The sequence below is a fragment of the Copadichromis virginalis genome, linkage group LG13, assembly GCF_057382275.1.
Source record: "Copadichromis virginalis isolate Kocher_CV1m ecotype Utaka linkage group LG13, C_Virginalis_male_GT1.1, whole genome shotgun sequence".
NCBI classification, from domain to species: domain Eukaryota; kingdom Metazoa; phylum Chordata; class Actinopteri; order Cichliformes; family Cichlidae; genus Copadichromis; species Copadichromis virginalis.
This window is the reverse complement of record NC_140630.1, coordinates 9,186,182-9,208,900: the sequence shown is the minus strand read 5'-3', so window position 1 is coordinate 9,208,900 and position 22,719 is coordinate 9,186,182. Positions and strand designations below refer to the sequence as shown.

Below are 22,719 nucleotides of genomic sequence, written 5' to 3'. Positions count from 1 at the left end.
AAACCTAAAACTGCAAGGTTTATGATGGATGGATGGATGGATGGATGGATGGATGGATGGATGGAAGGAAGGAAGGAAGGAAGGAACAGAAATTGCACCGCCTTGCAGCAACAGCTTCCTCCAGCTGGACAATGTACTCCACTGTGTATCAAAAACATCCCAGAAACTGATCGCAAACATGACAAAGACCCCACGGATGGTTTTGACTTCCAAATTCCCCACATCCAAAGGTGATCAAACATCCCCAAGTCCAAGCCATGTAATCGCTACACCCTACCCAGTGCCTATAGGATATGTCTGCAAATGGTGGGGTGTCTCATGCTGCCTCAAGAAAAGATCAAGCTTTTTTGGCGACACAGGAGACACAATAATATTAAAGTCAGGTTTACATTGGTAGACCAATGTATATCACATACAACATTTAATGATTTTTTTTTGTCCATTATAGTAAATATTACATTGCATTAAAAGTGTCCCAGTTCCAGTTAAAGTCAACAGTTAACGCATAAGCGACTCAGTACAAGCCAGTCTGGTTGAAAGATAAAGTGGGACAGAGGTTGGTCATTAGAGAAGGTGTCCATCCACCTGGCAAATCATCAGGCGATGTTGACATTTTACCTGTCAGCAGACCAAAATGACCCTGGAATCAATTGCTGTTGCACTCACACCATGTGTGACTCATTCAATCTCACACAAACTCTGAAGCGTTTCTGCAACTCGTTTTCAGACACGAAAACAAAAACATGGATGCTTGTATCATCTTAAACTCACACAAGAAAAATGAATAAATAGATCTGAAAAAAATAGGTAAGACATTACTTTCATACACACTAAAACACATGCACAGGAAGGAATCATCTTTTGAGTATAGAACACAAATGCAGACTGTGGCTGGAACCCATTTTAGCAAATGTCATTAGCCCAACACACGCCATCTCATTAAGAGATTGAATCTTAATGCCAGCAGTGTTTCAGTGTGGGAGCATTATTTGGAAAGAAATAAGCCCAGATGCTTATCAGTGTCTTGATATCTGCAGCCCATCAGCAGATATCAGGAGCACATCAGGGATTCCTAAGGAGTGTAGTATACATACTTATAATTCAAATACCTACACACACCATTCAGCTGTTTTCCTACGCATCTGTACGGTGTGGATCTACACACACACACACACACACACACATGCACACGCACACACAGCAGCATCTGTTTCAACATAAGTGCTTACTAATTAAACGATCAAAGGAACTTTTCTTTTATAAATCATGCGCTTTGTGCTGTTTGTGTGTTGGTTCATCACTTACCACGTGTGAATGTGTTTGTGAGTAACACATGTGTGAAGCCATGCGATTCTAAGTTTGTGAAGCCATACATCTACATCACACTGTGGACAAGTTGCAGCGAGATGCTGCATTTACACACTAGCTTTCATTTGTGGTCTAGATGGATCAAAACTATCCGCATTTGAAGAGTTTGCAATAGAAGAGGTGATTTGCTATATTCAATTAAAACCAGACTTCAAAGTTTAACTTCAGTTACGCGTGAAGATTCATTAATTCAATTTTTTTTTTTTAGATCAGTGACTTAAGTTTATGTATGTGTTGCTCAAAGGCTTCAAAGGTTTCTTGGGTAACAGAGCAACAAGTTAATGACCCCGGACAAACTACACATGAGAAGAGATCTAAAAGCTAACTAACACCAGAAGTGGTGGCGGCAATTAGAGAATCTGACATTCAGATGGGCGTTGTACAGTAAGACACTTTTAAGATCACCGAACTCATGCACATTTCTACTCATTTTGTTGCTGTATTGCCTGATGCTGTTGTCTGTCTAGCTAAAATGTCTGTGTGCTTGCCTGCAGCTTTATATATATATATATATTTATATATATATATTTGGTTTTTTTTATCACCAATGCACAGACCCAGTGGGGGGTAAACTTAGGCCTGATAGACTGCTGCGCTTCCAATACACTAACGGAAACCGTGAAGAATAAGTGCAATTTTTTGTGGCTAGAAATTCAATTTGCACAAAAGTACTTCCATTATTTCAAAATCATCAGGCCTACCTCTAAATCAACGAAACGCTATTCTAATCAGGAACCATACATTTATTTTGACTCTTCACGACAAAAATTTGCAGTATTCTAATGCATCTACCTCTTTTTACACCTGCTTTTTTTTACAATAAGTAAATTAAATCTGTAATTTAACCTACTTTTGCCCCTGTCTTTTGCTTTGTTAGGTTTCTGTTTTCTTTCTCCACCACTGGACATTAAAACACATGTTTTCTGACACGGAGGAGTATTTTTTTTCCAAAGCTCTCTTCATCTCACTTAAGCAAATTGTTTGAGGCTTTTAAATCATTTCATACGTGCAGCTGATCCAAAACTACTAAAGTGTGGGAGGCTGCAGTCGTGAGTAGATGTAACAACTTAACCCCTGCGACCTCAGCTGTCCTGCCTGTGCAAATAAAACGTCAGCATCCGGCTGTGGAGCCCCTCCTCTGACAGCTCCTCTTCCTTCTCTTCACACGGGACTTGACTGGCACAAGGAATGGATCCAGTGTTTTAATCTGTACCCATAACCATGCTGACACTGGTATGTGTGTGAACGAGTTGCATAGGTTTACTGCATAGCCTGTGTTTAACAGAGAGAATCAAAAGCCACCACAGCAGACAGTGAAATAAGAGCTACTTCCAGAAACCCTTGCTTAATAAGTGCACCAACACCACCTACACACTTCTACTGACAGGTGATCTGCACACCAAAAAGGGAAACGCAGAGACGAATTTTTGAGGGTTGTCACTGTATATGAGTGCTCAAAAAGCTTTCTCTAAAAATATGACCACAACTGTTGGATGTGGATAATAGATACAGTTTACAGTACGTGTGTGTCATGTTGATAAACATCCTAGGATTCGTAAGAGCAATAGAACAACAAATTGTGATAGTTTAGCTAGATCTTGACAGCTATGAGCAAGAAAAGCTTTGCTTGAATGTTAGCAATAATCCATGGCTAATGGAAACTGCATGAAGAAAGAGGAAGCTGGATGCTATTTTTTTTTAAAATCAGAAATTTTGATCATGAAGCATTTTCACACCAGAAAAATAACCAAAAAGGAAGAAAAAACAAGCTGTGGTCAGTAGAGGACTGGTTTGAATTTAAGAACTGCAACATGTCAGCTTTAAAATTGTCCCTTCAGGGCTTTTCCCAGTGCCACTCTCTGTAGAAAGAAGTGATGAAAGAACCAAGATCATGCAAGGGAGCAGCAGTTATTACATTTTTCCATTTTCAGCTGACAGTCTGCTGATCATCTTAAAGAGCTCAAAAACTGCTGGAGCTACCAATAATGTCCTGGAGGATAGTAGCATTGCACTGTGTCTGCTTTTTCTGAACACTAGCACACATGCTTGTTATATTCTAACCTTTTCAGCTTTGTGTTCTTAGTCTTTTCTGCACACCTGGAGCAACAGGTGGTCACATTCAAAAAGTAACATATTCATTCCATTTAAATGTATCAACGACTGGCATAAGACCTTCAAGATAAATAAGGTTAAATCAAAAAGTGTTTACATGATTTTTTGACATGTTGGATGTTTAGAGGAAGATGCAAACATCTTCCATAGAGAAGAAGAAACCACAGAGAGTGATATATGAATGTATCATGACCCAAACTGATCATTATCATCAGCAGAAAAATCAATACAAATTTTGATATCTTGTGTGTTCACTTTTATCCCTGCCTAACAAAATATTTTACTGATTCAGCTTTCAGAGGTGGGGAACTCCTATTCAATCGGAAAGCATAAACATGAGATTCTAAACGACTTGTAGTGTTTAGTTCTGTGCTGCACAAGCATAAGTACTCACACAAAAGCGTGGTAAACAAAAGCCCATTCCCTCGGTCTTTCCAAAACGTTGTAGAGGTAATTCTGGAGCCGCCGGTAGCGTGCGTTTCTGCGGTTGCTCTGCGCGCTGTAGGTCAGCGGCTTCCCCAGCAGACTCAGGCGGGCGCCCTGTTTCCTCTCCGCTCCCACCGCACCTGCCGCGGCTGGAGACAGGAGACCGTCCCCGACACCCACAACGTTATTCATAGTCTGCCGTCCGCACTCCACATCTTTTAGTGGGTAGTCCTGCCCCCGACGTCCAGTCGAGGTCTTTAGCCAGATCCCGCTGCCGCCGCTTTCGTCGCCGGTATGACTTCGCGGCATGGCATAACTAGCGCAAGCGTGGAGTGCGCTGGGAGACCGGCAGGCATTCACGTGTGGCCAAGTGCTTTTGGGCCAGAGGGTGTGTGGCTACTTTGACTTTCACTACACACTAAGTACAACAAAGCAGTGGATGAAGAGTTAAATAACTAATCTATTGGCTGAACAGTTTCACGGTCTGGCTTGGACACTTTGGCCATCTGCGCGAAGCTGAAGAAGAGTTGGGTTATGAAGGTGTGGATCCATCGATACATTTGACGGGGGGGAGGGTTCTCCCACACTCTCTTTGTTACTCAACTCACTCTCACGCCGGTTTGGCTCTTTCTGGCAAAGTGTGTGAAGCCTGCCGGTGCTCTGCTAGTCATGGTGCTCTTTTACGCATCAGACGGGAAGGGCGCAGCACCACCCGCGCCACGAGATTATTAGATGTCGTAAATCTGGACTTGAACGATAGCAGATTTTCAATCTGGGTGATAAATGTTAACCGAAGAAACGTCAAGAGAGATATATATGCACCGATGACGCAGATTTTACGCAGGTGATGAAACTGCCCAATAACCCCCCAAAGAGTGATCACTGTGCTTGGTTTATGTAAGAAAATGCATCAAATAGCAAAATAAAGATACCTTATCTACAGCTAATAACATAGTTTCTTTGAAACGCTTCTACAAAGAAAGAAAGTCCCTCTGGGGGTAAGACTTTCAGAGGAAGTTAACTATGAAGTAGTAGCCTGGAAAGGGAAATACTAAAGAGTGTACAAGGATTAACCTACACACATATGCCTAAATAAAACTTGAATGACTGCTTACACTTAAAGGAGAATGAACAGCACATTAACATTATTACATACTAGGAGAAACAGAGTTTACAGTAAACAGAACTGGACTCAGCAGCTGTAGACAAGATGGTCCGCTCGGTCCAAAACAATTTCCGCCCAAAACAGAATATGCTTTGCTGGTAACAGCTGCGTCACGCTCTTCCCTACTGACCGATCACGTGACCCGTGGAGAACTACTGCCTTATTTTCCACCTTTACTGGATACATCCAGTTAAATGTACACGATGTGTTCTCGAAAAAAAAACATGAATTAGGCTTGAATTTAAGAGCTGTAATTAATTATTTATTTAATTGCTTGCTTGCCATAATAACTTAAACAACTCCACTTCGGTAGCCCTGAAGCTGAATGGTTTTTTACTCTAAACCTTCTATCTGATCACTTTTCACTAACTTCTTTTGTATTTAATTACAACTAAGTATTTTCAGGCCCAACTTAACAGCTTTTGTATTAGTAATAGTTGTAGAAGTGATGGCCATCAGTTTCCACCACGTTAGCTAGAAAAACAATACAGTTATTATTCGCGTACATGGCTTGTTCCAGTTCCAATCCAAGCCTGACCTCTAGTGGTCAATCATAGGACGTACGGGGGTTACCCACTTCATGGCCTGCGCCACAGCGTCTATCTAGACCAGGGGTAGGCAACTCCAGGCCTCGAGTGCCGGTGTCCTGGAGGTTTTAGATGTGTCCATTATCCATCACAGCTTATTTAAAGGGCTAAATGACTCCTCAGCATTTCTTGAAGTTCTCCAGAGGCCTGGTAATGAACTAATCATTTAATTCAGGTGTGTTAACCCAGCGTGCGATCTAAAACCTGCAGGACACCGGCACTCGAGGCCTGGAATTGCCTACCCCTGGTCTAGACGTTCTTGAATTTTCTCATGAATATTTCCATTTTATCGTGGTTTTGACTTTTGATTGATTTGATTGAGCATACATGAAGACATTTTCTTTCTTTCTTTCTCTCTGGTTTAACCCTATCAGTTAAAGTGTTTTATTCATATTTATTTTTTGATATAAATCATGGCTGGAGGAATGATTTAAAAAGACGAAAATGTAATTTCATGTTCAATTTTTTATGAATATACACTACAGGTCAAACGTTTTAGAACACCTAAATTTTTCCAGTTATTTATTGCAATTCCAGTCGTAAAAACCCATGAATGGATAGCTTGAAATGGTACAAAGGTAAGTGGTGAACTGGCAAAGGTTAAAAAAAGGGTAAGTTTACCCAAAAGTGAAAAATAATGTACATTTTCAGAATTATACAAAAAAGGCCTTTTTCGGGGGACACATAATGGGTTAACAATTTAAAGCTGTTCTGCAGCAATAGACGTTGATCAAGCCTTAAAAGCTGGTCTACTAATTCCTACAGGTGTTCCAACTTTTCTGGATTACTTACAAGCGCCTCTGTCTGCATAAAAGCAGTGTTGGAACATACTGTGGTACCATAGCCTCGTGAGCATCAGCTGAACAGTATTGTACTGCAGAAAGTTGTGTGTTGCTACCAAAATGGCGAGAAAAAGACAATCAACAATGGAAGAGAGACAAAACATCATAACATTTAAAAATGTAGGTCAGTCCTACAGAGAAATTGCAAAGAATCTCAAGGCGTCAGTGAGTACAGTTTCCTTCACCATCAAAAGGCACTCAGAAAATGGGGCAAACTCTGACAGGAAGAGGTCTGGCAGACCCAAAGCCACAACTGAATCAGGGGACAAGTTTCTAGGAGTTAACAGCTTGCGTGATAGGGGGCTCAACAGCTTCAAGCATAGCTTAATAGTGGTCGTAATAAGCAAGTCTCAGTTTTAACTACAGAGAAGACTTCGAGCTGCAGGTTTGACAGGATGAGTTGCAGCAAGAAAGCCATTCCTAAGATGCCAGAATAAGACAAAGAGGCTTGTCTGGGCCATGAAAGACTGGAAGAAGGTATTATGGACTGATGAAACAAAATTTGAAATCTTCAGTTCATCACACAGGATCTTTGTACACCATTGAGTAGGCGACAGGATGGTTCCACAGTGTGTGGCATCAACTGTCAAACATGCAGGAGGAAGTGTGATGGTCTGGGGCTGTTTTATTGGATCCAGGGTCAATGACTTGTACAGCGTGAGAGGCACCCTGAACCAAAACAGCTACCACAGCATTCTGCAGCGGCATGCAACACTCTCTGGTCGGCCCCTAGTTGGTCAGGGGTTCATCCTACAGCAAGATAATGATCCACAACATAAGTCCAAGCTATGCCAGAAACTTACTTAGGAAAAAAGAACAAGACAGTAAGCTTGAAAGTATGGAGTGGCCAGCATAGTCTCTCCCATCGAGCTGGTCTTGGGACGAACTGGAAAGAAGAGTGAAAGCAAAGCAACCTACATGTGCCCCACATTTATGGTAATCTCTGCAACAGATATGAGAAGAGCTTTCGATTTTTATTGTAATGTGCCACCGGGGTGTTCAGCTGTTATATCTGCCAAAGGTGGCTACTTGAGTCAAAGGTTTAGAATAAAGTTTGGTTTCTAAATTGATTCCATGATTTCTTTTTTAACTCTTATTGCTTATTTGTACTATGCTTTCATTTCAGAGCTCAATGAGACATTAAACTGCATAATTTTCAATAAAAACCTGAAAAAGTTGGGGTTTTCTAGTGTATATAGATAACACTTCTCTTTTCAATAAATAGATTCGAAACTACTGCCAGCTAGACTAATGCTGTTTACTGTACACTGACTAATTTCAGTCATTCGGCTCTGTGAACAGAATTTGAGACCAGGTTTGTTTCTTCGTGCATTTGGGGGTTAAAATTCAAACTGCTTCATTTTAAGGGTTTTTGTGACGATGTGTCACTTTCGACGCCTAACCCAAGGAGAGCTGTGCGCGGTGTTAAGAGTATTCAAGGATTAATCGGTCCTTTGAGGATCACTTTAAGTGCTCCGCTGTCTTAACTGGCACGACTTCAGGACCAAGGACAGCGAGACACAAATTTTACATTGGTCGATGACAACGTAGATATACATAGATATAAAGAGAGAGAATAGATGACCTATTATACTAGCAGCATTGGTTGTGTTGCAAGCAAACAGTGACGATAGGTGAGAGAGCGATCGAGAGGATGGTGGCTATAGTCGGTGATAGAGTGTGTATAGAGAGAGAGGGAGAGAGAGACAGTGCAACGGTTGGGATTAGGTTTATATTCTGGAGGTTGGACGGGATTACGCAGCGCAATTCCCCGTGCTGCGCGGTGCTCTCTGGGATTCACCACACGGCATTTCTCAGTTTCCACGAACTGATCGACGATCCCTCCCACACCCCGCGGTCCTCCTGAGATACACTAGCTATATGGAAACATGGCCAACGTTCCGCAGATCGTGAAAATTGGGATTTCACTGAAGATGCTTCCTAACAACACAGCCGTGTACTTCAAATCCGACGGGACCCGGTTCGGACAGACCCGAACCATCAAGCTTCTGACCGGGTCGAAGTACAAAATCGAGGTGGTTGTTAAACCAGGAGCGGTCGAGGCCACGTAGGTAGCCCATGTGGATTTTCCTGACCAGGTCATAACCCAACCAAACTGCTAGGAAACCTATTAATCCAGGGAGGCAAATATCACGTCCAGATCACCATATTCTAAATCTATATTCTATTTTTGGAAACGCAAAGATCATTTCATTTATCAAAGAGCGTCGCTGACATATTTTCAGGCATTCAGATAAACGTTATTGGAGGATGGCGATAAAAGCTCAGAAAGCCTTTCAAATAATGAAGATTTTTCCTTCTGTCTGATTTGCTATTTTTGATGATATTTTCCCTTTAAATAATTATTTCTATAGCGACCTGTGGGGTTGTATGACGTTGTTTTACGAATATTTTATTAATCCTCCCTGAATTTACTAAATATTGGGACTTCTTTGTCGTATTGTTTGTTTCTGATTTAATGTATTTCCCATTTAAAGCGAAATAGCCTGCACTACAGCACCACTGCTTTTCTGCTTCATCTGCACTGAGAGTAATTAGATACATGTCTTTGTTGTAACTGACCAAGGATAAGGCAGACGCACTGATACCACTGACTTTAGCAGATATGCTGAAGAGAAGGCAAGTGCAGATTTTAAACCTGCAGTCGATTACAACGATGTTCTGATGGTCTCTGTATTTTAGGCTTGAAAATCAAGCCTAAAATACAGAGAGCCTAAAACAACACACCCCTTTTCCTCTTTTAAGTAGCTTTCAATAATAATAATAATAATAATAATAATAATAATAATAATAATAATAATAATAACTGAATTAGAAGCAAGCCTTGCTGGAGCGCTCAACGGGGTAAAGAGACTGTTTCCAAGTTCAACGTTCAAAAGTTGGATTTTACGTGGAGCACATAAAGGCAGCATAAACTCCAACTGGCTGCACGTCAAATCCCCCGCAGATTAGGACTCCAGTGTTTGGGCTTTGTGGCACCGCCCTCCTGGGATTTGCCTACAATTCATGATTATGTAATGTGAGTTGTCGTACTCGCATCTCCCAATAAGGATTAGCGTCGGATATTTAACTACCAGGATGTAAAAACATCACTGAAGGAGCACTCCAATATAAAACTAGGTCACACACGCAGTGATGCATAGGTGGTGTTGAACTGAATGTGGGGCAAGCCAGTGAAGCCCAGCTGTAGCCCTATTTCACCAACTGATTTGTCAACACAAGGCTCTCTCTCTCTCTCTTCCTCTTCCTCTGATTTTCTCTCTCCCTCCCTCTTTGTGTAAAACTATTTTCATTCATGCATTTCATACCTTTGCTGTTTTGTGATGATTCTATTTTTGCTGTGTGATCTGGTCAATGCAGGTCAATGAGCGTGGGTGGGGTGACCTTCCCCCTGGAGCAGCAGTCTAAAGACCCACAGTCTGTGGTCTATACTGGCCTGTACGAGACAGAAGGTGTGGCACATACCAAAAGTGGAGAGAGGCAACCAGTTCAGGTCAGCATACAGGTATGGATACACTGTGCACAGCACAGAGGTGGAAGAACTGTTCTCGTGTGTTTAGGAATTATGTTTTGATATGAGCTGGTAAAGAAACCTGATGAAGAGCTTCCCTGTTCCCAGTAAGCTCTTTAAAAAAAATTCTAATTCTTTAACGATGGTTTTATCATTCATGTATCTTCAATTTGGATTTTGGTTCTCTTGATTGACTTTTTATCAGTTTTGCAAGTCATGTTTACAGTTCCACTCATTTTAAGACGTTAAACATGGTAGTGTTTTGTGTTTTTCATTGTAGCAACCAAGGCCCTTTTTGGCTCCAGAAATAACCAGATCATCTATTTATTCTTAATCTGGATGCATTTAGACAACTTACCTGGTCTTCTTAATATATCTCTAGATCCTCCACCAGCTTTGTTGTGTCATATCTTACAATTACTTCAACATAATAATAACTGTGGCACACATTTTTACTGAAAATAGGAATAAATGGGATGGAGACAGATTAAAATCAAAACCTGCTGATAGAAAGATTTGGTCTTCACCAGCCCTTTAATCACCAAGTGATCTCATCTGTGTTCAGCCACTTCACCTCATCTATATCTGTGTTTCATAATGTTCTTATAATCCTGAGATTAATGTCAAGTGATGGTCTTACCATGCCTGTTTATGTTGTCATGGTTCTGGTTCTGGCAGTGTTTCTATGGTTACAGAGTATCTTGATAGCCTCATTTTTTTTATCCAAGGTTACCAGGTAGATGATGAATGTTTCGAGGGTGGAAATATAACCTATTTAGGGTTTCAACTCTGCTCTGTCTTCCAGTGAACAGTAAAAATATCAAGTATTGAATTTCCTGGAGCCCATGGTGATGTTTTATTCTTAATCAGCTTTGCGAAACCCAGAAATGTCTCTAATGTTCTAACACAGGTGGCTAAGAAATAAACCCAAAAAGGTTAACAGTGACTGCGGTCAGTTGTGTGTTAACAGAGTTTGTTAATACACTTGGATTAAGATTGGAACTTAACACTGAACTAATAGAAGTAATTCTGTCAAACTTTCTACTATGTTTTATGCAAATGAGGACCCAGATGAAGGACACATGAGGCAGGAATACACCAAAATCCCAGTTTAATGCTAAGCTGATTCAAACTCACAATAAGCCAAACGGAGAAATCAGGAATCCAAGAATACAGATGGACTGACAATTTACACAGGACATACATATTCATGTGTGTGTGGGTGTGTGGGTGTGCAGAGAGTAATTGAATAGACAAGACTAATTAAAGAAGGAAAGACAATCACAATGGAGGGAAAGCAACCTCATGATATACAGTGAGTCTCAGCTGGTATGTCCTTGATTCCTTTCCTTGCGTTCTCAAGTCTTAGGTCCTCTTATGCCTGAGGGAGAAACACGACATGTGAGGAGTTGAGGCATTTAATCAAAAAGAAACATTATGTTAAAGTGATTTTAATGATGTGTGGCACAGCTGCATCACCGGTCCATTGATTTGTGATAGCCTGATACAGTATTTTATGAGCGTAGGAGTACCTAAGACTACTTTTATATTTACACCTACATTTAAGCATATTCACAACTTATATATTATATATTTATATCATATCTCAGTATTTGTGTAATATTACTGTTGTGATCAGAAGGCTATATATATTCATCATGGTCATGAATGTCATGTTAATTTTGAACTTTTAATTACTTTTTCCAGGGTGGATTGATTGTAAAGCATATGTCTTTAATGACTTCAAAAAAACAACAATTAGATGCACAAGTTTAATCATCTCTGTCCTTTTCTCACTCCACATGCCACTGCCATTCTTGTTAATAGCCATCGATTACTGTAATTTACTTCTTTTCGGTCTTACTCTAAAATCCATCCACAAGCTCCAACGCATCCAGAACTCTGCTGCCCATATTATCACCAGGACCCCTTCTATCCATCACATCACTCTTGTCCTGCAGCAGCTTCATTGGCTCCTGGTCAAATATCGCATCAATTTCAAAATACTTTTGTATACGCTTAAGGCAATTCATCATCTCTCCCTTCCATATCTCTCTGATTTGGTTCAGATCACCATCCCATCTCGGTGTCTCAGATCTTCTTCTTCTCTTTCTCTCTCTGTCCCCTCTCCCCGTCTTGCCCATCTTTCCACCATGGGGAGCAGGGCTTTCAGTTGGTCTGCTCCTCGACTCTGGAATTCCCTACTTCCTGATTAAGGAAATATCACTTTCTTCTCTCTTTAAGTCTAGACTCAAAACTCACTTGTTCAAATTTGCTTATCCCACATAACCTTTCTACTCTGCTATTTTAAATTTGTTTTATGTGTTGTGCTGTGTACAGTGTCCTTAAGTGTTCTGAAAGGCGCTTTCAAATAAAATGTATTATTATTATTATTATAAGTTTGAATTTATTTATATTTTCTGTAATCCACACAGAGTCAAAAGTATATATATAAATTCTTCTCTTGTGTCCTCTACCAGAGGCCTGGGAGCTTGAGGGTACTGCGCAGTATCTTAGCTGTTCCTTACTGCGCTCTTCTGGACAGAGATCTTGGATGTTGTTCCTGGGATCTGCTGGAGCCACTCACCTAGCTTGGGAGTCACCGCACCTAGTGCTCCGATTACCACTAGGACCACTGTTACCTTCACCCTCCACATCTTCTCGAGCTCTTCTCTGAGCCCTTGGTACTTCTCAAGTTTCTTGTGTTCCTTCTTCCTGATGTTGCTGTTATTCTGTATCGCTACACCTATCACTATGGCCATCTTCTTCTGCTTTCTGCTTGTCTACCACCACTATGTCTGGTTGGTTTGCCACCACCATTTTGTACGTCTGTATCTGGAAGTCCCACAAGATCTTAGCTCGGCCACTCTCCACCAAGATCTATCTCAATTTTGGTAGCCATAAACAAGATCCTGGCATTATTATGGCTGGATATTTGACCACTGTTTGTGACAGAGTTGGTAGAGTTCATTTAAACTGGTTTGTTTGCTGACATGGACTGAGCTTTGATGTGTGTTTCCAGTTATTGTCCTGCTGGAACACCCAACTCTGTCTAAGTTTCAACCATCTAGCTGTTGATTTGAGGCAAGGTTGAAGAATTTGGAAGCAGGTCTCCTCCTTCTTTATTCCATCAATTTTGTGCAATGTACCAGTAATAATGGCAGCAAACGGCCCCCAGATCATGATGTTACCACCACTGTGTTTGACGGTTGCTACAGTGTTCTTAGGTTTGAAATCCTCATCTTTATTCCTCAGAACATACCTCTTCTCACTGCGGCCAAAGTAGCTCAATCTTTATTTTGTCCTATCAAAAACTTTTTTCCAGAAGGCAATCCGCTTGTCCATATAGGCTGAAGGTGTTGGATTTTCAATTAAATTTCAAGGGGCAGGTCTGTACCCTCTCGCTCCACAGTGACATAAAACTTTTCACTGTGAACAGTGATGCTGGTTTTCCAGCAGTTTGCAGTTCATGGCAGGCTTGAGCCTTGGTAGTAGTTCCTGAACATCTCAGTCAACTTCCTCTCATCTCAGGGTGACAGTTTTGGGTATTGGCAAAGTAGTGACAAATCCAACTAAGTTTTAATATATAGAATTGTTTCAACAGGTGATCTTGGACTCTCAAATGGAATCGCAAATCTCAAGAAGACCTTCTTTCTTAGACTTCAGTGAGCTCCATGGACTATCCCATTGTTTTGAATATCCAGTGAGTGCTGTCAAACAAATAGTTTTTATGCTGGCAAATAAGAAGTTAATCGGCCTTAGCCTTTGCCAAGTTAAGACAGTTTAACTTAACAGGTTAAAGTGATAACTTAAAGAACCGTCAGCACCCCATGTATATATTTTATCACATGCACTGCCCACTCAGTCACAGCTTTTCATGCACCATGGATAAAAACACTTCCCTGAAGATTCACTTTGTATCTTTAATCGCAGCTTCTCCAGCATCCTCCGCTTTCCTTGCTCAAGTTCCATTTTAGAAAGTGTGACATCATTGAAGATGGTACATTTTTCTTTCAGCAAGCAGCACTACATAGATTTTTATGGCAATGAGAACACCTAATGCTAAGATTTTACATGAAAATACATTAATATATATTAATAAATTTAAAGTTTCTGGTTTTCTGGCAGTAAAATGAAATATAAATACATTATGAAATACTGTGTTATTTGTGTCTACATACATTTATATGTGTGACCCATCTGTTGAGTTCACACGCTGAGGCCTATGGGATGATCTGGTGTGTGTGTTTGGAAGTGTGTGTGTGTGTGTGTGTGCGTGTGCGTGTGCCTGTGTGTGCATCCATCTGTGCTGTCAGTATGCTCCCTTTTCACTGCATCTTCAAATGATTTTACACATGATGCAACAGGAGTCTGTGCCTTTATAGAGAGAGTACCCATGCATGTTCCAGTCTACCATACTGCATGTGCTCTACATCATTGTGTGCGCCAGTGTATGCACACAGTGGTACATCTGCTTCTGCTTCAGTTCACAGAGGCGGGAATGTTTGAAACGGTGTGGCAGGTGAAGTACTACAACTACAACAAGAGGGATCACTGCCAGTGGGGAAACAGCTTCAACAGCATTGAATACGAATGCAAACCCAACGACACGCGTACGCTCATGTGGGTCAACAAGGAGATGTTTGTGTGATGGTCTGAAAGATTTTTTAAATCATCTGCATGTTGTTTTGAAATGAAGACAATTCTGTGGTTTTACTCTGTTTTCTGTCTGTCTGCAATCTGCCAATATCGGAAAAACTAAAGGTATTTGAAGAGAAAATGCAGGATTTCCCTCCATTATGCCCTCAAGAATGTGTTCAGGCTCCTGCTAATTCATTTCTAATGGTTTGAAATATAAAATGCAGTGATGTTTCCAGTCTTTTCGCATTTATTGAGGCTAAAATTAAATGAAGTTTTATGAGGCAAATATTTTTTTTCACATGCAGTTTTTTTGTGACATCTGGTAAACCCCAAGTGTGACAAGAGTTACATGTATGTACATTGGTGTATGTGTGTGAGAGTGCCTGTGTGTTTAGTTACAGTATCTGTTTACATATGGTGCTTGTACAGACGTGCATGTACTTTGAAGCTACTGAACGTCTACAGAGAGTTTCATTTCAAAATCCAAACTTTCCACAAAAGGAAACACAGAGCATTCTAGTGTGGTTAAAGAAATTCTTCAGACATGCCTAAAAATGAATTACATCATTCTCTGTCTGATTTAACAAGTGCAGTAATTTATACAAGAATCAAAACAACTGTTTCTGTCACTGTAATATAAATTTAGAATTCAGTTCGGTTCAATTGAATTCAGCTTCATTTATGCTGTGCCAAGGCTGAAGGCTGTTCTTATTATCCAAACAGCTGTTTTGTTGGTGCTGTTGCCATTTTAAGTCATTATTGACTGCTTCTATGCAAACTTTGGTTAGTTGTTGTTACCCAAAATCATAACTGTCTTGTTTGATAAATGTTTTCAGCCCATATCATTTTGCAATGGATTGCACTTGTGAGTCTTGTGAGTCAGCAACCATGAAATTATCGAAACTTTGCTGTCACACTTCGAGTGATTTTTAAAATAGTCCCAATTTTGGAATGAAACCCTCAGGGTAGTGTTGTGGATCACTGTGTTTTATCATTTGTGTAATACAGTGTGGCAAATAGGAGTTTTGGATTTGGGTGAAGTTGTGCCCCTGTCTAGTGTATGTTTATTCTCTCTACCTCTAACAGTGGTCCTTGCCACGGATATTTGTGCATAAAGACAAATAATTTATTTGGAATATTTGGACCATTTTGTTCTATTTAATGTGGTAAATATATGATATTTTAAAAAATGTATTTTTGTACAGTGAGTGGACCATGTGAAATGTTTTTACGTTACTGTGTGTACTTTGTAGAAATGACAACTATTTTCAATTAAATACTTTACTTACCTATGCAAGAAATTGGTGTCAAATGTGATGTTAAAATTTTTCTGTGGTGAAGTTTATATTCAGTATTGTTCTGACCTTTTTTGTGATAGTGTTGACTGTTTACATTGTAGACATTAAAATGAAAAATCTTTTTGCGTGGCACACTCATTCTGTGCTATGTTTAAGATTAGGAATAAAACTTTGTTATGCAGCAATAAGCTTATGTTGCTGGTGGGGAGCGGGGGGGCTTTGCTTAATGGACGGAGCATTTCTTCTCCAATCTTCTCTTTTCACTTTCAGTGTGTTTTTCCCACTGTCACTAAGTGCTTCGTCATAGAAGTTTGTGTTATTATTGGTGTTTCTTTCTAAAACTGTAGGGTCTTTACCTTACAATATAATAGACCTTGAGGTGAATGTTGTCGTGAATTGGCGCTGTATACATTTTTAAAAAATGGAATGGAATTAGGAACAAACAAAGAATCCATGCACATCCTCCGAAAAAAGTATAGTACAGAAGAAAATGGCTGACACAAAGGAAACCATACTGCAGAATCACATTATGTGCATACTCGCACAAAACATATTGCTGTTGTTTGGGTCATGTTTATAGGTGATTTATTAAGGCGTTTGGGGATAAATACAAGGATAAGACAATCTAGAAACAAGCACATTGTCAAAAAGAAGAATTTTGCATAAACAACATGAAATCATAGACCCATTCTGTCTTGTATAAGTGGTTCAGACTATTGGTGGTGTAAATGTGAGGGGGTATTTTCTTGGGATACCTTGGGCTCCGTAGGACCACTAAGCCTTATTTAAACACCACACTCTACCTGAGTATTACTGCTGACCATGTCCATCCCTTTATGACTACAGTGTACCCATCTTTTGACATCTTGCTGCTTCCAGCATGATAATGTACCATGTCACAAAGGTAAAATCACCTCAGACTATTTTTTTTAATGTGAAATTAAGTTTGGTATGCTTATCTGGTCTTCACACTCACCAGCTCTCAATCCAGTATTGCACATTTGGCAAGTGGTGAAACAGCAGGTGCATATCAAGGAGATTCAGTAGGTGAATCTGCAGCAACTGTGTGAAGCTACCGTGTCAATATGGAACACAATCGCCGAGGAATAATTCAAGCACTTTAGGGCATTATAGCAAAAATGAACTCCATGTAAAACTTGGATATACTAAGGTTCAGGAGACGAAGGCTAGATTGGCCACTTCTTGTAGTACAGTCATAAAGCCAGTTGGGGGAGCACGTGCACAAACTTGTATAAATAAATAAATAAATCGATAGACCCAGCAGTTCCCGGATGTACAGTACTGCTGCACCTCCCCCCCTTCGACTCTTCTCTCCTCCCCTCCGCCACCGCCTGCTTGTCAAACCGAACCTCCTCCTCCGCTTACTGTCCCCTCCCAGCGGGTCTCCCTCCCTTCAGCCACTGCAGTGAAAGCCTCGGTGAAGGAGAGAGAAACGGTTAAGAGATCCTGAACCTGGGTGTAAAGCCAGGACGAGAGCCGAGAGCACCTACAGCGTATTTTTCTTGTATTTCTCGCCACAGCTCGGCGGCCTGCTGACTTCTGCTGTTGTAACCTCCTTTTCCGTTCACATCGCTTGGATTTCATCATCCGACCTGCAAGATGGTAAGCAGCAACGACTCTTATTTTCAACCTCCGCCGACTGGTGAACACACCAGTGGACAGGCCTGTGCTTTAATGTGTCGAATATAGCTCAGTTTTGACAGGTTCTCGCTCGTAGCGAGCGTTCCGCTTTGAGTGAACGGTCGAAAAAACGTAGAGCTGTGGCGAGAAGGAAACGCTTTTCTCACCCACTTTTGGCTCCCTGTCGCGCTCTCTGTGCAATACCCCAGGGCTGACAGTAGCCTGCAGCTTGTGGCCCAGATATTTCTTATCCCTTCTCGACATAGCCTACACTCTTATTAGCAACTAGGCCTGTGCAAATGAGTTTTCGAAACAAAAATACACGCTTATTAAGCCTAGGCTGGCGACTATTTGTGGCACATTTCACACAGCAGACAGGAAAATGTAACGGCTGCTTATGTTAGGTCTTTGCTCCTACTATATCGCACTGCATTCAAATATATAACATCCATCTCGGTGTGTTTTCTAGATAGCATGGCGCTGTGTTGATGGTTGCAACATTGTTTCGTCTGAGCCACTAAACTGTGATAAGTGCAATAATCGGCCGAGGCTACATTTGTATCATTTCTACCTGTGGTTGTAGAGGAGGCTTCCATAGTAGGCCACAGGCTTGTTCCTGCAACACACACTTCATACGATTGTTTGGTGTACGTGTGTGCCTATACATCGAGGATACATCGAGGGATATATATATATATATATATATATATATATATATATATATATATATATATATATATATATATATATATATATATATATGACTTGCTTCTAAAAACTGTAACCCAAATGCTTTTTACAGTAGGGTTGTTAAACATGTGGCCCGAGGACCAAAAGCAGCCAACTAGAGGGTCCAATTCCACCCACCGGATAGCTTTGCAAAGACATTAATTACTCTCTTTATTTCAATAAAATGCACTGCAGTTCTTGGTCTGGCGACGTGATGCCAGCATTACTACACAGGAGAAATCATGTATGCAAAATAGTGGAAGTATTTTTAGATATAGCCAAATTTTTACAATTGTAAATGCATAAAATGCTATTTTTTTTTGTCTATTTACAAAAACTGGACATGTAAGAGTTTTGTGCCTATTTTAGATCCACTGTGATCTGTGAATTGTAATGTACATGTAATGACGGTTGGGCCTGCCAAATATAGTAAAATGGATGTGTTGAAATTCATTTGTTTTTACGTATTTATCTTAATTACACCTTCATTTTACAATTGATGGTTCATCGAATGTGAAAAAATGAACATTTGAAGAAGCTGCTTGTAGTTCTTTGCACTTATAAAAGAGAGGAGACATTTAAAGGGGTGTTTTTCATACAGGCTATTATGCAATAGTTTTACTGGTCTGGCCCACTTGAGATCAGATTGGGCCCATGAAAAAAAGTGAGTATGACACCTCTGCTTTACAGAGCAATTATAAACTTAAGAATGATTAAATTAATTCCTATTTTAATAAGAGAAGTAGTTAATTAGTAGTAGTAGTAGTACATAAGTAAATAAATTGTGTAAGCATAGGCTGATATAGGGAAAGAGGAGGCTAAGGGGGATGAAGGTGGGTCCTTCGATGGCTTTGAAAAATCCAGATTGGGGACAATAACTGAAAATGCTTCGTCGTCTTCAGGTTGAGGTAAGTACCAGGAATAAAGAGCAGTGATTGGTCATTAAATAGGCTGACCTTTGCATATTCAAGGCTAAGCCCCATATATAACCTCTAACCCAAATGTTGTCCCAAAAGCCTCATGTACACTACAGAATGACTGCAGACCGTATTTATTGACAGTTCACCCATGATATAAAATAAGCAGTATCAACCACATCAACACTAGCTATTGGTCTTATTTATAATCTGTCTAGGGAGGGAGAATTTCCTGTTTTCTTGTTGCCTGGAAAAGGAAAAATTAAAATATTAATTCTTAATTGGGTTATACTTATAGTTCATGCTAACACTTATGACATCTAAAAAGTAAACGGTTATTAGAAACAGTGTTAACATTTTCTTTATCTTTTTCTTCTATAAAATGTTAACCAAAGTCAGATAGTTTGTCATGACTTGGCTATTATTAGACCTTTTTTTCCCCCCTTCTTTAATCTGTGTTATGCATATTGACTTAGAAAATTCAATCTTGGGAAGGCTATTGTGTAAGTACATTCCCATTTGCCACTGCATTGCTACTTGACGTAGTATGTACTCACCAGGTGCATATTCTTCCTGATAATCAAGATTAGAGAAGCAAAACCTCACTTCTGTATATTCTAGCTGATGTAAAATCACCAATTCTACAATCTCTTTTCACTAAGGCGGTATGAGGGTTGGTCCGGAGCCAGTGCTTAATCTCGAAGCAATTTGTCACATAATGACAGCAGGATCTCGCCATTAGAACTTTGTCAAGGCGGTATCAACACTTTTGCAGCTTTACAACTGAGAACTACTCGTGTCAAACACTAGAGGTGGGATTATTGTGACCAAGTAAAACTTTGTGACCATGTTGATGCCAGTGTCTAATGTAATTTAAAAAAGAGGGAAAAAAGCAGAGATTTGGTATGACTGTGAATTCAGAGCGGTGTATAAGCCAATGAAGTCATTCCTGCTCTCATTTTGTCTGCAATTTTCATGTTGTCATGTTGAGACTCTGCATTTATACACATCATTGTAAACAGCAGTCGCTGTTTATAGATTGCATTTGCATGCAGAAGCTTTGGTTTGAATATGACCGTGTTGCACATGTTTAGTTTAATTAAGCATGCATTTATAATAATCCTGACTGTATGACCGCAACAGTGTTTAAAAAAAAAAAAAAAAAGAAGATTGTAAACACCTGGTGTATATCATGCCCATGGATATTTGTAAAATGTTTATTCAGCAAAATTTTTTATTTTGTGTTTTTTATTTGTAGTGCTGCGGTCTAGGTAACAAACCACAAAAACAACATTGTGCGTATGTAGACATCTCATTCACTGGTTTTGCTGCTCGTTCTTCTTCTCATTGAAAACACAAGAGGTGTGATTGCGGTGGTTTGAGTCCCTTGCTTGCAAGTACATAAAAGGAACTGTTGTCCAGTCTGTTGGTAGAGTTATTGCTGTTTCTTTTTTTATTGTAAAGAAATAAATGAAATTTCCTGATCTGACACTTCACCAGCCCGGGCCTAGGAACATGTTTGCATTATTGCAAAGAGGATATTTGGAAACTGGGTTATTAGAAGTGAGTGTTACTCATACAATTGCTAAACAACTCTAAGGGGCCTACATCATCCCTGACTTTAATTCTGCATAAATTAGCGCAGAAAATTTGCATCTGTAAATAGAAAGGAATTCATAAATCACACACAAAAACCAGCTATTAAGAGCAGCATCTCATTACTTGGGGGCAGCAGTAACTGGGGGGTTCTTTACTTTGTCAGAGGAAACATTTTTTCCTGTGTATGCTTACCTTGTTAGATTTGCCCTGCAGCAATCTCAACTATCAGACCGTGGATTGTCAGGACATGCACGTCCTGCAGGCACTGTGGCAACCTATGGCTTGTCAGATGTATTCTTCTCAGCCGCAAGGAGAGGTTGGGGGCAGGGACGCGCAGTTGCTTAAGCATGTAGTGGAATGATCTGATGCTAAGGGGACCATATGCTGCCTAGCAATCAAGCGCCACCCACATAAGGATTGAGCTGTAGCTAATGTAAAAGAGATAAAAGCCACAGTGAACCACCAACAGAAGTGATGATCAACACTACGTGATCCACACAGCACTTCCAACCAGCCCACTCAATCTGGATTTATTCTCCTCACTGGCCATTGCATCTCTGCAGAATCCATGGCTTGCACTGGAGCCAGCAGTCACCAGCATAAGCTAAACTAGTCAGTTTCTTCAATAAACACCTATTTGTTTGGAAATCTATGTGCACAGTGAAAAGAAAAGTTTATTATCATTCAGAACTTACCTCTATAACCATTGGTAGGAACTTGATGCTCAGTGGATTTGTGGTACTAGAAACAGTTCAATAGAGCTTAAAGGTCAGATTTTTTTTTTTTGTTGACTTACAGAGGGTGGTCAGTATGATAACTTTACTCTTGGCAAGAATCTATAGCTGATTGATGGCTTTGGGGATGATTTTTAAATCACATTTACCTCATCAGCATTCAAGGCATCAAAAGTACTACATTTAATTAACCTCTAAAAGCATATTTTGCACACTGTCAGTGGTAATAATGGAACCAACAGTATGGGGCTTCATTAACTAATAGCTACTGTCTTCAGCATTTTATCTGCCCTGAAACAATTTACCTGCAGTGGTCCATAGGTTTAGCGCATTAATGTAATCTCCTGTTGCTGGCTGAAATGATGATTTTGGTTGCCTAACCCCAATACCTACTCTTCACGAATGTGATGGAGAAAAATGATTGAAATCCTTAATAAACTGCTGCAATATATAAAAAAGGAACATCATTTGCTTTTAGGTCTTGTAACTTACTTGCATTGATACTCCTGCTGAGGCTACCGTTGAGGCTAGAGTTGCCTCCTGAATGAATCCTCACAGAAGTAGTATTTGTTAGTTTAAACTAAAATGCTACGTTTTTAATATTTTGAAATTATTCATTCAGTAGCAATTCTAAGAATATATGAATCATACTTCAGTGTAGCCAGAAATAACCTTGCATCTCATTTAATACTACATGCTTTGTTATGTGAAACTCCAGGCAGGTCAGACGGTAAATGAAAAATATATGTAGCCACCTGTCACCCATCAACTGTATGCACTATGGCTTTGAACCCAAGAGTGTGGCATTTTGTCTATACATGGGGCGTGATGAGCAAATGAAAAAAACTGATAACTCTCACGATTATATGGTAGCAACTTTTCCGTTATCTGGTAGGTATTATACTTTTGCGTGATGTGATGTTCTTCACTAATTGCAGAGCTAGCCTTAATCATGCCATGCTTTGTCATCTATTTGACACCTTGATTTACAAAAATAAATATAAATAAGAAAGAAAGATGTTTTTCAGTATTTGGCAAATACAGTGTAGTTTTATCTCCACTGTGTTAATTCATAAGAAGATTTAGGCATTGTTAGTTTACATAGAATTATGAGGCTTTCAAAACCCT

General features: G+C 40.0%; 3 protein-coding genes across 9 annotated transcripts in view; 2 read left to right on the top strand and 1 right to left on the bottom strand.

The window, feature by feature from the left end:
* The window catches only part of kcnq5a (potassium voltage-gated channel, KQT-like subfamily, member 5a), a 126,141-nt gene extending 121,630 nt beyond the window's left edge, over nucleotides 1-4,511 (bottom strand). For all 4 annotated transcript variants that reach the window (XM_085477156.1, XM_085477154.1, XM_085477153.1 and 1 more), the window contains exon 1: nucleotides 3,875-4,511. In XM_085477156.1, coding sequence (XP_085333282.1) covers nucleotides 3,875-4,215 — 341 coding nt within the window. In that variant the 5' untranslated portion in view covers nucleotides 4,216-4,511. The remainder of the gene's footprint in view (nucleotides 1-3,874) is intronic.
* Nucleotides 4,512-7,931: 3,420 nt separating this feature from the next.
* Nucleotides 7,932-16,093, top strand: cnrip1b (cannabinoid receptor interacting protein 1b). Of its 4 annotated transcripts, none has more exons than XM_085477150.1 (3): nucleotides 7,932-8,568; nucleotides 9,882-10,014; nucleotides 12,513-13,647. In XM_085477150.1, the coding sequence occupies exons 1-3, from the start codon at nucleotides 8,390-8,392 to the stop codon at nucleotides 12,621-12,623; spliced, it is 423 nt and encodes a 140-aa protein (XP_085333276.1). In that variant the 5' UTR covers nucleotides 7,932-8,389; the 3' UTR covers nucleotides 12,624-13,647. The 4 variants fall into 4 exon arrangements, with proteins under 4 accessions (XP_085333276.1, XP_085333277.1, XP_085333275.1 ...); XM_085477151.1 differs by having other exon boundaries at nucleotides 7,933-8,568; nucleotides 9,882-10,026; nucleotides 13,637-14,586; XM_085477149.1 differs by having other exon boundaries at nucleotides 7,933-8,568; nucleotides 9,882-10,026.
* Nucleotides 16,094-17,303: 1,210 nt separating this feature from the next.
* ppp3r1a (protein phosphatase 3, regulatory subunit B, alpha a) overlaps nucleotides 17,304-22,719 on the top strand; it is a 30,995-nt gene continuing 25,579 nt past the window's right edge. The window contains exon 1 of the mRNA XM_085477146.1: nucleotides 17,304-17,594. Within this exon, the coding sequence (XP_085333272.1) occupies nucleotides 17,592-17,594 (3 nt within the window). The 5' untranslated portion in view covers nucleotides 17,304-17,591. The remainder of the gene's footprint in view (nucleotides 17,595-22,719) is intronic.

Bases quoted from the DNA above. Each gene is read 5' to 3' on its own strand.
- cnrip1b (XM_085477151.1), top strand. From the start codon at position 8,390: ATGGCCAACGTTCCGCAGATCGTGAAAATTGGGATTTCACTGAAGATG. The intron at 8,569-9,881 runs GTAGGTAGCCCA...TGGTCAATGCAG, and splicing joins CCAGGAGCGGTCGAGGCCAC to GTCAATGAGCGTGGGTGGGG. The intron at 10,027-13,636 runs GTATGGATACAC...TTGTTTCAACAG, and splicing joins CAGTTCAGGTCAGCATACAG to GTGATCTTGGACTCTCAAAT.